Source organism: Haemaphysalis longicornis, unplaced genomic scaffold (assembly GCF_048455015.1).
Source record: "Haemaphysalis longicornis isolate Haplotype H1 unplaced genomic scaffold, Haemaphysalis longicornis Haplotype H1 scaffold_1, whole genome shotgun sequence".
NCBI lineage: Eukaryota > Metazoa > Arthropoda > Arachnida > Ixodida > Ixodidae > Haemaphysalis > Haemaphysalis longicornis.
The window spans coordinates 397,398,221-397,412,071 of NW_027526203.1; the positions used below are offsets into that span (position 1 = coordinate 397,398,221).

The 13,851-nt window shown below is 47.7% G+C and overlaps 1 protein-coding gene across 3 annotated transcripts in view; it reads left to right on the plus strand.

The window, feature by feature from the left end:
* Positions 1–5,545, plus strand: part of LOC144155346 (serine/threonine-protein phosphatase 4 regulatory subunit 1-like) — a 92,025-nt gene extending 86,480 nt beyond the window's left edge. For 2 of the 3 annotated variants that reach the window (XM_077686715.1, XM_077686717.1), the window contains 2 exons: positions 2,018–2,130; positions 4,715–5,545. In XM_077686715.1, the coding sequence (XP_077542841.1) occupies positions 2,018–2,130; positions 4,715–4,759 (158 nt within the window). In that variant the 3' untranslated portion in view covers positions 4,760–5,545. The remainder of the gene's footprint in view (positions 1–2,017; positions 2,131–4,714) is intronic. The other variant, XM_077686716.1, reaches the window with a different exon arrangement.
* The last annotated feature ends 8,306 nt before the right edge of the window (positions 5,546–13,851 follow it).

The following is a 13,851-nucleotide window of genomic DNA, read 5'->3' on the forward strand; positions in this document are numbered from 1 at the left end:
AAGATGATAAAACATAAAAAAAAAGCCAAAAATGTTCAAATTTAAGTAAAAAAAATGCTTAACTTGTTGCCATAGTGACAACACTGCAAAAGGAGGCTGTTCAGTATGATACAGCCAACCAGCTAACCTACTTTGCATTGAAAGCCCATTGAAACCCATCTCCCCCTTCGTTTGGTCTGCAAAGTGCACCATGGGGTATGTACTCTTCACAGAGGAGCTGAAAATGATGTTTTCTAGAAAGAGAAAGGCTGTAAAAGGCACTCCAATTTCAAGGCAAAGCATTCCAGAAGCCCCATGTTCAAAAGGACATGAAAGGCTACAACCGTGACGGCTTTTGATAAGTGAAACCTATGTTGCAACTTCGGAAGCCGTTTTCTCAAAACAGTTTTTTTTGCCACCTGTGTCGCTTGTACCAGGGATTTCTTTGTGACCGCTGGGTCTATTTTGATTCCGTTTCTTGCATTACATTCCTTGATGAACAGTTCAGGTCGTGACACTCTTGGTTTTCCAGATTTGTTTTTTGTGATTTTTTTATTCAAATAATCGTTCAGAGTCAACATGCCTGTTGCACATTAACCTCTAAAAAAATGAAAACTAAAAAACATTGTGTTGTAAAAAAAAAATTCTAAAACTGTCACGACCTCGTCCATTCATTTGGGAATGCAAAGCACTTCGAAGAAGTTTTCTATCGTGTTTTATAAGCCGCTCAAGCTCGGTACAAGCGGAACAGAAAGAAAATTTAATACATAAAAAAGTTATCAAAATATTAGTTTGAAATTTTTATGGTGTTATCACGGAAGCATTTCCGGTTGCTGTGCCAATTTTCATCAAAATCCACAAAGAAATAAAAAAGTTGATTTTGAAAGCCACGTCCCCCCTTAACTGCCCCAGTGCCGTGACAAACTCACAGCGTCTCCTCGATGGGTGCATTTGGCAGGCGGCATATGTTGCAACTTGCCGCGGGACTAGATGAAGGGTATTTGGCGTAGAGTAATGAAATTTGGTAGGCACATTGGGCAGTACTCCAAATTGCTAAATTTAAAATTTGGTTATGATATCTTTAGTTTTTATGTTAGAGGTTTACATTTTGCAGCAGCTAGAAGTGCCAAACAGTGTTTCTGGCTGCTGCAGACCTGCTCCGAGCCTGTTACAAAAGGCAATTTTGCCTGCTCCCAGGATTGCTCCCAAACCCATGTGCCCTGTTCCACCCCTGCCATCTCGATAACGCCAGTGTTGAATACTACAGCAGATAAAATGACTGACCAGAAACTTGGGCGAGCGAAGCAGCGAAAATAAACTTAGAAACGTGTACTATGCAGTTCAGGCGGCCACCATCTTGCAGTGCCGCAGCGACGCCCAATCAGAAGGGCCTTTCTAGTGCGGGCTGATCGGAGGGCCAATCGCGCTTCAGAATCCATTTCTGGCTTGGTGTGTGCGCCCTTTTTTCTCCTCCTCCTCCGCCTCCTGTTCATGCGTTTGTGAATGAAGATAAGAGACGACCTGAACGGGAAAGAGGATAGCTCGGCCGATCTAATGGTAATGGTACCAAAACAGCTGCACCCAGTGGTGCAGCACCCAGTGCAATGCTCCGAAAATTTCCCCTATTTCCCCCGCCCTTTTGCACTGACATTTTTCACCGCAGCTGGCAAAAATTTTTATGCCACATCGCGACTGTTTCCAGCCGAAAAACTGTAAACGCGCACAGAAATATGGTAAAAAAGTTTTGAATATTTTTCAATTGTGGTCAAAAGAACACTGCAGGGTAGTGTTCTTTTGACGTTATTTTCACTCGTATTAGCTGCATACAGCTGACTGTGCTGTAAATATTGCAAAAAATATCTAGGCCCAAAACTGAAAATTTGAAAACTGAAAATTTCACGGCCACGGTCAATGTCTGCCCAGTGCAATTCTGGAATTCGTGTCGCGGAGTCCTGTACGAGCACTGCGTTAAGTGCCCGATTTCAAATTTGAATTCTAATTCTGTCCTTTTTACTCTTTTTACCTTTCTTTTCCCCAGTGAAACTGTGGCACCTTGATGACTTCTACCAAGATCAAGTGAGAGTGGCTCTGGCTGGCCTTAAGGAGGACCTGGACAGAGATGTGCGGTACAGTGCACACCTACCACCAAGGGTGCGTGATTCAAAAGCCTCGTATGTGTTCAAGCAGTTGCGGTCACTGTTATGACAGGAGAAAGTACAGGACATACAGGGTGCCACGTGACACCTGGCCTTGGTGTGGCAGGGAGCGGGCATATGAGGGCTCCTATAAGTTGAGGGGGGCGTGGCTTTTGCGATCAACTTTATTTCTTTCGGGATTTTGATGAAAATTGGCACAGCAACCGGAATGCCTCTGTGTGTGATAGCACCATAAAAATGTCAAAGTAATATCTTCAGCGGCTTATAAAACGTGGTAGAAAACTTGTTCGAAGTGCTTTGCATTCCCAAATGAATGGACGAGGTAGTGACAGTCTTGGATTTTTTTATTTACAACACAATATTTTTTTTTTCAATTTTTCAGAGGTGAATGTACAACAGCCATGTAGGCTCATCAAGGAATGTAATGCAAAAGATGGAATCTAAATAGACCTAGCGGTAACGAAGAAATCACTGGAACAAGTGACGCAGGTGGTAAAAAAAAAAAAAAAAAAAAAAACTAAGAAAACGGCTTTTGAAGTTGCCACAGATTGCCAAAGTTGCCGAAGTTGCCACAGTCCTTTTGAACATGGGGCTTCTGGAAAACCTTTCCTTGTAATTGGAGTGCCTTTTTGAGCCTTTTCCTTTCCACAATACATCATTTTCAGCTCCTCCGAGAAGAGTACATAGCTGAGTTTACAGACCAAATGGGGGGAGATGGCTTGTTATTGTTTTAAGTGTGAACCGCATGGAGCGTTTTCTGATCGCGAAAACGCGCCGTGCACGCCACAGGCGCGCTGCCGCTGCCGCGGAGCCACCCGCACGCTGCGCGGCAGGCGGCGGAAACATGGCGGCGGCTTCGGCCACGAAGCGGTGTCGGGAGCTCGAGCGACCGCTTCTGAGTGCTCTCTAAAATGCCGCTCAAGACACGCACGAAGTTGTTTGAGCGGCAAGGAGCTTAAAATGTGGGTGAAAACGGTACTATAAAACATCATCCGCGCCGCTACTGAATGCGCCCAAGCAATATCTGACAGGGTGGTAAGCCTAAAGATCCCCGGCGGAGCCAGCCGGCTGTCTCGAGTGCTTTGAAACCGCCGCCATGAGGCGCGCGCCACCCCATTGGCGCAAGTCCCCAGGCTCCTCCCACTGCTGCGCGCGACGCGCGTCAAAATCTAGCCAAGGCAGATGCTGCCGCGGGCGCGTAATTGTCGACGCGGGCGTCGAAAAAACGCACGCGCAATGCTGACTCGTGCAAATCGCGTGAAGAAATGCTCCATGCGGTTCACGCTTTATAACCGCTCCTGGAGCAGCAACTTAGTACTAGTACGTGCAGGGGATCACTGCCAAAAATTTACATGCCACAACTTCAATGCATGCATATTTTTTTAGTACTCTTGACATTCAGGCCATCCAGTATTTCTCGCAGCACAGTCATGGACCGGAAGTAGTGCTAGGGAGGAAAATGAGGAAATTGTAAACTGTTTGAGAAAAGATATAAACGAGTTTTAGCCTGAATTTTTGGAGATATGAATGCCATATGCATTAAACTATGGATGTATGCATAGGTATTCATAATTTCCAAACCCAAACTCAGACCTGTTCGCGTGATTACTAGAAGTGCACGGGAAATGTTGCACAAGAAGGGCGGTATGGCTCGCGCGCGTTTACTGCAAGATATCATACTTTATCTCTGAAAAGGCCCGTCAGCTCACTTTTAAGATTAAATCTAACGTCACAGGCATTAATTATAACTACTGGCGTACAACCGTAACCGGTTGCACAGTCAGGCGATGCTCTAACGCACAGCAGCTTTGCCTTGCGTGCCGTAGCTTTTAACGCATCGGCAGTTTCTTTCCCAAAGCTAGCAAGCCTACTGCAAAACATAGCAATAAATAAGTGAGTTAACATGGCAAACCAGGCGAAAAGTTCACTTTGCGAACCGCTATCACAAGCGCGCACACTGCATTTCACCCTCCGGGGTAAAGTCACGCGCACCATGAGGCATTTAACCTCCTCCTTTCGAGCCACGCCATTTCCCGTAATCTGGCTCATGATCTCTGGCATTCCCATCGCGATAACATCCGTGTTGAATACCACAGCAGATAAAATGACTGAACAGAAACTTGGCCGAGTGAAGCAGCTAAAATGAACTCTCAAACGCGCACTACACAGTTCAGGCGGCCGCCATCTTGTGTTGCCGCAGCGACACCCATTTAGGAGGGCTGTTCCTGTGCACTCCAGTTGGAAGGCCAATCGTGCTTCAGTATCTCTCTCTAGCTTCGTTCGTGCGTCGTCCCTTTTGTGTTTGTGCGTTTGTGAGCGAACGGAGATAAAAGGCGACCTGAACCGGAAAGAGGACCGTTCGGCCGATCTAATTATTGCGGTGATACAGCGCTCCGAATGTTTCCATTGTTTTTGCCCTTTTGTGCTGTTTTTGTAATTTTTTCCGAAGTTGAAAGCTGCGTCTCCCCTTAATGCAGACTTTTGTGGTTTGTGAAGTTTTTGCTCACAGGCACCAAGTGCTTGGCGTCATTTTGCTTGATTGCATTTCCCGAATGCCCCTCGTTTTTCTTTCTTTGCAGGAGGGCTTAAAGCGAGAGGAGACGATTGAGGTTGCGACTGAGTAGGACATGGCTTTATATCACCCCTCCGCCAGAGGTCACCAATGAACTTTTTCAGTGAAGACAAATGGATCTGTGATAACACTGCAGAAGGGGAGGAGGGTAGAGAGGACTTTCACTGGACGCACCTTTTCTTTCTGTTCTTTCTTTTTTCCCCCCCTCCCAAGACTAACTGGTGGAGTGAGGACTCAGTGCCAATTTAAACTGATTGAACAAGTGGCAAAAGGCATTTTTAGAGCGTGCATTCTCAGCCAACAATACTGCACTTTCCCCTGGAACATCCGGCAAAAGACCCCTGTGCAATCCTGTACGAGTGTTTTAACTTTTTAGATCTGTCTGCATTGTTTTTGAAATGAATTCATGCCTGCTGCAGCCCAGTGTAACGTGCTGGGAGCTAACTAGTCCTCGAGGATAAATAGCGAGTCTGGGTTCCCAGGGTGGTAGCAAAGTCAGTGGGCTGCTTCTGAGGTGGCAGTATTTTCTGCAGGCGTCGTTTTGTGAGTGTTTGTACATGGTTGTATAATGCCACATGCTGTGAAGTGTTGCCAACAAATGATGCCTGCTTAGGGGAGAGTGTCCTCTGGCTGTTGCAACACGCTGTCTGTGATATATTAAAAATGTGGGCCCACCCATTGTTCACTGGTTGCTTTGGACTTTTGTATGAAAGTGTATATTGCAGGCCATGTGATAACTAGAACGGTTGAAATATATCTATTTTTGTACAAAATGTTTGCTTCCTAGTTTACCACAAATAAAGATGTTTCCATAGAAAAATTTCTGGTAGCACTACAACAGGTGCCTTGTGTTTTCTTCCTAGTGCCTTAAACATGGTAGGGATAGCGGTGTGAGCATTCGAACCTTTCGAATGTTTCAAGGTATTTCGAAGTTCAAAAGTATGTACCGGCGTTCTCCGCTCATGGCAAAGGGCTTTTTCACAGTGCTACGGTGACGTAGAGCCGAAGAGCATGAAGGCAAATTTGGAGAACACCTCTTGCCTCGTTGGCAATTCGCGAACTAGCGTCTTGCTTCTCTCAAAGGCAAAAAAAGTGCCATGTCCTGTAATGACCAACATCAGTTTTACAAAAACGTTAGCAAATGCAGGACCAGGTTATCCTGCCCTTCCAACCTGATCCAAATGAGTTTTTTGATAGCCATGCTGCGTGGTTTTATACAGCTGGCGTGATGGGTTGCACCAAGATGCCCATATTTTAGGTGCTCCGTGCGGAGCACCTTAGGACTGCACAATGTCCGTGCGCATAGCATTTATAATCGCAAAAAATCGTACAGGCACTGGCAGGATTCGAGCCTGTGTCTGGTAAATCAGACAGGTGTCAGTCGTCTTGCCCATTGGGCTACGACCGTGAGTCAGTACCCGAGAGTCAAACGTCTTAAGCGCTGGACACGTGTACGACTAGTGCACGCGATTCGCATGCGACTGATCATTACGATAGACCGTTAGGACCTGTTTTGGCGTCGTTCGCTGGTCGGAGGGGGCTCGCGACGTGCGACTGGCAAGCCAGATGCTGTCGTGCCATCGTTGAGGTCGTCGCGAGGCCACGGCCAATGAGAGCCCGCAACCGGCTTGCGTTGCTCGGGTCGCCTCGGGCATCCCAGGTGATGGGAACTCTAGGTTTAGCATCCCGGCGGATATTTGATCGCCGCTATCTGTGCAGCAGCAAATGACAATCCGTAACAAATTTCACCACACTATCATCCCCTTTTGCGCTGGAACTTTATTTAAGCTATAACTGCCGTTTGAGCAATCGGTGACCGACATCTGCGTTAGAGCACTGCACGGGCCGGAATTTCTAGGCCCGGCCCGACCCGGCCCGGTAGAGACACGGCCCGGGCCCGACAAGTTTTTAAAACTAGAGTCCGAGCCCGGCCCGAGCCTGACAAATTTTTAAAATGTGAGCCCGAAAACGTTTACTGTTTTTAACATAAAAGTAAACATAAGGCGACTACTTCTGATTTAAATTTTTTATACTTGGACCGCTTTTTGCACAACTCAAATATCGGGACTTAGAAGCTGTATTTTTGTGAGTAGCGGTGAAATATGCACTTCACTTGCGACACTCCTCGAAGTCAAGGCACACCGAGGATTCTTTCAAATGATCCCGAGAAAAGTGATTATGTTTATTTATGCAACACTTGGACATAAATTGCTCGTATCTTTCCAGTTCTCGCTGCTTGCTACATGTTTTTGTGCAGAAACAATAAATTGTCCATGGACTCTTTCTTCAGGCAGGTGCGTCTTGCTTGCATAACGTAGCCCGCTGCACTGAAGTTCCGCTCGCTGCTAGCACATGTGGCAGGGATGCACAGGATGCGTTTGAACTGAAGGGCCAGTTTGTGCAGTCGAGAATAGGGCCCCTGGGGCCCTATTCTCGACTGCACAAATTGCCGGCATTTCGTCCATGTTTTTTGCGTAAGCACGACGTAAGCAATCAGTGACGTGCTGCACCTATTGGCGGTGAGCGCGAACACAGGCGGCGCTGCGAAGCGCGCCTCCGTGACGTCAGCTTAGGGACTCTCGCATTTGTCGTCTGCTTCACTTAGGATCGCTCTCCCTGCTGTTTATTTGCGCTCGGTCAACGTCTGATGCTTGTCCGCACCAGAATTGGCGTGTTGGTAACTTTTTATCATAATAATAGGCTTAAAATCGCATACACTAGCTCATGGTGTCAATTAAAGTATAGTTTTGGTTACCGCTACGGGAGAAACATTGTCGGCGCTACCCCATTCCTTGCGAAGCCGGTCCCGTGCGGAGCGCGAATAGTCGGAGCTAGGCGTCAGCTTCTCATGTAAGCATTCGAACCAAAGGAACAGTCAGCTGCTAATAACCGACAACAGCGAAAATGGAAGACCAAAACAAATTCTAGGCCTTCAGGGCTGTCGGCTTTGGCAGAAGGCATTACGATTCCCGGTCATATGTAAGGTAAAACAGTTTTTGCACCCTTGCCGAACGCTCGAACGCGTTGTCACATCACTTTACGTTGTCAAGGCATGAAAGTTTGCCGACATGCACTACAGACTGCAAAAACTGTAGGTTGAGTTCCAAATAACCCAGTGTGTATATACGCGCGTGCTGATTCTATACCAGGCATCTAACCTGTACGGAGGTAGGTGTATTGAGCAAAACGAGTCACGTCTTCGTTAAATTTATAGTAACACATATATGTTTGTTAAGACCTGGAGGGATACTTCGGGGCATTTTGCACAGTCATATCTTCCCGATATTCGGATATGCGTTATAGTAAAACTGCATTTAAGAGAAGGAGGAGCAGTAAGGGGAGGAGGGGAAAACTTTGTTTAACAATTAAATCGATCTGATTAGTGGGCCGGGTCCTCAGTCCAGGACAAGAGAGTAAAAGTAATTTTCTTCAAATCATAGAACGCCATCCCGAGTAGAATAGGATTTGTTCTTCGCGCCTGGAAGGGTTGAAAAGCAATAAAGAGCTACTTGGAATTATTCTTCGGTTTCGAGTCTTGTAATATATGCAGGTATACTATTTATTACGTTAGTTAGCGAGTATATCATGCCTTCAACACCGTAATCATGTCAGCATTGTTCGAGTTGAGTGTCAGTTCGTTATGATAACGATATAATTACGATAGAAATTCGGAGCACAAAAGCCGCCTTCGAGTACTGTGGACCACGTTGTTTAGGACGCGATCGCGGTGGCGTAGCACAAACCTTCTCATTGTATTTGCACGTGAATAAACAAAGCTCGCTGCGGATATACACCTTCTTGCACGCAGCCGTAATGAAAGCCAATTTGTGAAGAAGGGAATGTATGCCATAGAAAATGAAGGAAATATCCACACGACATTTGTGAGGCTCCCAAACATCCCGAAACCTCCTAATTAGAAGTTGGTGACGGCGCAGAAAAATTAATGCGTTGGGCAGAAAAAAAAAGCAAGAAACATTAATCCGATACAAGAAAACAACGAAAGAAACAGAAGAAAGCCGCTTTATTTCCTGCTGTGCGATGAGCGTGTAGAGGCCGCTGCTTGGTACGTATTTGGTACGTAGTAAGACTGTTGAGTCTTCTTAGGAGCATCTCAAAAATACTGCAGGGAAGCCTACGCATTTTGAATACTTAACGAGAAGCTCTGTTCGCTGATCCTCGCGAATAAGCAAGAAAGGACGAGTTACAAAGGATCTTCTGACCGATACTCTGAAGAAAGTTGTTCTCTATCTCTTCGTGTGTTGCAAACTTGTGGGGTATACAGCTTCAAATTATTCAGATGCGTGAGAAGCTGGCAAAATAACTAAGTCGCTAGAAATACGCTTTTTAACGCACTACAGAAACGAAGCGGGCGATTTCTAGCCCAGGCACTGTTGCCCCTCACAAGCGGAGTGTAGCAGACGACAGCGGCGCGAATCCCTAAGCCGACGTCAGAGCCAGGGGGCGCCACTCAAAGATCTCACCGCCAATAGCTATGACGACATGCAGTGTAATTTGACGAGTCACTCATAAACATGTCTACCAAGGTATCAAATATTGTGCAAGAAAGATATAAAAACACTTGGCATGTACTATAAAAATTAAGACGGTAGCTGAGGCTGACAAGAAAAACACATTTCTGGAGGTCAAATTTGGCGGCAACACCACAAGGCGATCGAGTAACGTTGATCCAAAAAGCCAGCGAAAGGCGGATATCGAGCTAAAGAACATCACACAATTTTTTTACCGTATCTATTTATTTCTTTCAATCGCTTTTATTAACATAGCTGGGCTCTCTGCTTCAATGCAAGCTTTGTTGTGTTATCACCTTCCCTGCCGCCACCGCCGCCACGCCATCGTCTGCTGCTATGTTACAAGTTTATGGCGTGATCACAGAAAAAGACGGCCGCGACCATCGCTTCTATGACACATAAGAGCAGCGAAGCGCTACGCCTGATAACCGCGGAGCGCACCGATGTCGCCGATTCACTCATTCGTCAAGCTCGACTGCAATAAGCGCTGTAATGAACCAAATAGTCACTTTTCTTTGTTATTTTTCTTTTAAGTTCGATCATGTGACCCAACACCTTACTAGGACAAGTATGGACAAATGCCATGCATTGGGTTCTCTTTGTCATGGAGAGGCTTGTACTGCCCTCTTATGTTGCGGTTACGCCAAACAAATAATTTTTATTTTATTGCCAACCATAGAAGCAAAATACTGCATGTTATTTGTATGTTCCATGATCGCTGACTTGGAAGCAGTTGAAACTATAATTAGTTTCGGTAGGGAACATGCTTTAAACATGGCGCATGCGAAACTGCGCCTGATGCAAATTGCCGCACATTTCGCGGCGCCGAAAGCCGGGGCAATTTTTTGCCCTATTTTGCTTGTATTTTGCGACAAGAACAGCCGCCATTTTCAAGCTGTTACGTAGCATTACGTCACTTTTACGCAGGCTGAAGTTGCCAATGCATGGCGTAATCGTTCCCGCCAACTGTTTAAATTACGTCACGCCTTCTCAGCCAATCACAGAGGGGGTGTGTATTACAAGCAGTATTGTTGTTGAATAGGAAAGACAGGCTTACGTTGTCATGTCCGCTGCATTTAGTCTGGTTTTTCACTGCCGGCCAAGATTTAGGCGCCTTTAGTAACGAGAAATAAGGCAAACTTTAGAACTGGTGTCCGTAAACGACATGAAACGTCAAAATGACGACAGCACACACAACCGCTTTGTCAACCGGAAGCACGTGACCAAAATTTAAAGCCAATCAGAAAAGACTTCCGTAAAATTGCCTGAATTGCCGGCAATTTGTGCAGTCGAGAATAGGGCCCCTGGGCACGCGCCGGCGCCAGTGCGTCTGCCGCGGCTATGACGCTACACAATCCAACACAATCCACTGTAATCCAATCCAAGTCAAGCCAATCGAATCCAATCCAATGCCCCTCGCAAGAGAGTGTTCGCTATCGGAGAGGAGAGCGGGAGAGTGGCTGCGGACAACAACGGACGCACGCGGACAACAACGGACGCACGCAGGAAGGACAGGGCCGCCGACAAGAGATGCTCTGAGCGTCGCATCTAAAAGTTGCGCACAAACAAAATTTGGTGCGTAAAAGCATCAAAATTCAACCGAGCGCAAAGAAACAGCAGGTAGAGCGAGCCAGAGTGAAGCAGACAACAAATGCGAGAGTCCCTAAGCCGACGTCACGGAAGCGCGCTCCGCAGCGCCGCCCGTGGTCGCGCTCACCGCCAATAGGGCTCCTGCGCTGGAGTTTGGCGGTATGCAGCGCCCCCTCATGTCCAACGTGTCTGGGTAGTACAAAAGCAGACGACCCTCGCCGCCCTCCATGTGTTTTCCATTACCAGCCAGAGCGAAAGTTGGGTGTAACTATTTTAATCACGTTGTGGTGTGTTTAATCGACTACATAGTTAATCAAATAGCCTTTAAAGTAGTTGCAGAGGCTAAACAAAAATAATATCCGCTACAACAAGCCGGTTTATTCGTTGTTTTTTTTAGCGAGCTGTCGTGATCGTCTCTGCGTGGGACAGTATCGCCACGTCAGGTGGTCTAACTTCCTGACGATAATTATCGTTCGTTCTTCTTGCGTGCGGAAGACAAAGGAAAGTTCACAAGTAGCATAAACAGAACGTTGCTGATCCTGAGGTAACTGTAAATGGTTGCTCCAGCAAGAGCATGCCAGCGAAAGCGAGGAGCGCAGCCGATTCAGCGGACACTGCTCGCCTGGCAACGCCTTGAAAACGAGTGGGAAATTTGTTTTGTATTTTCGCAAACTAAATGATTCTTGCTTAACATTTTGCGCCACACGGTTTACGAACGGCAGGGTACACGTATACTAGCTAATAGGTAAGGCAATACCGCCAAATAAAGAAATTGAGCGCCATTCAAGTACGCCAATCAAGCACCGAATCGCAAGTCCGTTACCTGCTTAGGTGTTTACTTGTATGTTTATCGAAGTGCCTAGAAAATTCCATCGTTATAAACGATAATTGTTATAAGCGGGTTGCGAAATAAAAAGACGGAACAGAGCTCAAAACATTTTATTCGCATACCAGCAAAGTGGTACTACTACTAATTTGCGGAAAAGAAGCCACAGTCGGTCCCCTTTGTTTGCCGCGTGTGAAGCTAGCGCAAATCTTTTCCAATAGCATCTATAGGTGCTTCACCTAACTGAGGTAAATGTCCTTGACGGAAACAAAGTCCCCGAGGGACTGTGTCACGAATTGGGCCTCCTACGAAGACACTACCTGAGTAGGCTGCGCAACCGCGTCATTAGAGTCGTCACTGTTGCACTTTTGGTGCACAATATCACCGGATTCAATCGTTATAGCCGATATCATGGCATCTCGATCATTGTAATAAGCGGTTTATTTTACCATAAAAGAATACAAAAGTTAACGGTGCCATAGCTGTTCATCGTTATATTTGATATATTGTTATAAACGGTATCGTTATAAGTGGACTCGACTGTATAACTTAACGCAGCCGCATACACGGTTCGCGGCCCAAATATTTACGTATACGATTGTCGCTGACTGTGTTGGTTATCTTCTCGTGCACGGGTCGTCGCTAACAATATGAACGCCTCGACACGCCAGTTTTGTCCTCAAATGGGGTTAGACGGCGAGAGAGAGATGATGATGATGATGATGAATAAACTTCATTGGAGAGCAGGTGCTGATGTTAGGGCACCCGCCCGGTGGGAGGCTTCCTTAGTCTGGGATACCTTGGGCTATGCTGGCCATCCGTGCCCTCTCCACCAATCGTCGCTGGTGTGGAAGGTCGGAGCTGGTCAGCAGCTCCACCCACTGCTCCGAGAGAGAGAGAGAAATAAAAACTTTTATTGACACCACCGGCCTAAGGGGCCGCCATGGCTGCCCGAAGGGCCGCCACCATGGCTTGTGCTCGGGTGACCAGTGGGTGCTGGGAATCTTCGTCCGAGCGGCCCAGGGGAAGTTATGGTGGGGTGGGGGTCATAGGGGCAGGTCCACATGTGGTGTTGCACTGTGGATTTAGCGCCACACTGTGGACAGAGCGGAGACGGGTAGGCGGATGGGTAAATGTGATGAAGGAGGGCTCGGTTGGGGAGCGATTCCGTTTGGAAGAGGCGCCACAGCCGTTCCTCCGAGGGGGTTAGGGATGGGGGAGCCGAGGGCAGCGTGTTGCAGGAGAGGCGGTAGTAATCTGTAACCTCCCTGTAAGTGGTGAGGGAGTCCCTGGCGGAGTAAACCCCTTGACGGGAAGTTGTCTCGTCAGGCGCACGGGTGAAGCGGGATTCACACGACGGAGAAACCCTCTCTTTCTGGCCCGCTGGACCCGCACACGTGACCAGTTTTAGGCATAGCTCGGCAAAACTGGATGCCACTCACTCACACTCACTCAAAAAAATATATTTATACTGAAGCACTCACTCGCACTCACGCTCGCCACTCCGCCCTCACCACTCGCTCTCACTCACACTCACGCTCGCCCCTCCGCTCTCACTACTCGCACTCACTCGCACTCACGCTCTCCAGTCGTTCCCACCACTAGTACTCACTCGCGCTCACGCTCGCCCCTCCGCCCTCACCACTCGCACTCACTCGTGCTCACGCTCACCACTCGTCCCCACCACTCACACTCACTCGCACTCACGCTCGCAACTCCGCTCTCACTACTCGCACTCACTCGTGCTCACACTCGGCGCTCGTCCCCAACACTCACACTCACTCGCGCTCACTCTCACCACTCCACCCACACCACTCGCACTCACTCGCGCTCACGCTCACCCCTCGTCCCCACCACTCACACTCACTCGCGCTCAAGCTCACTATTCGTCGTCAGCACTCGTACTCACTCGCGTTCACGCTCAACACTCCGCCCTCACCACTCGCACTCACTCGCGCTCACACTCACCACTCGTAGTCCCCACTCGCACTCACTCGCGCTCACCACTCCGCCCTCACCACTCGCACTCACTCGCGTTCACGCTCACCATTCGGTGTCACCACTCGCACTCACTAACGCTCACGCTCACGACTCGCATTTCCTATTTACACTCCCTCGCAATCGAACTCACCCCTCGCAATGGCCACTCACACTCATTCGTACTCACCACTCGCTTCCTCCACTCACGCACTCGCCACT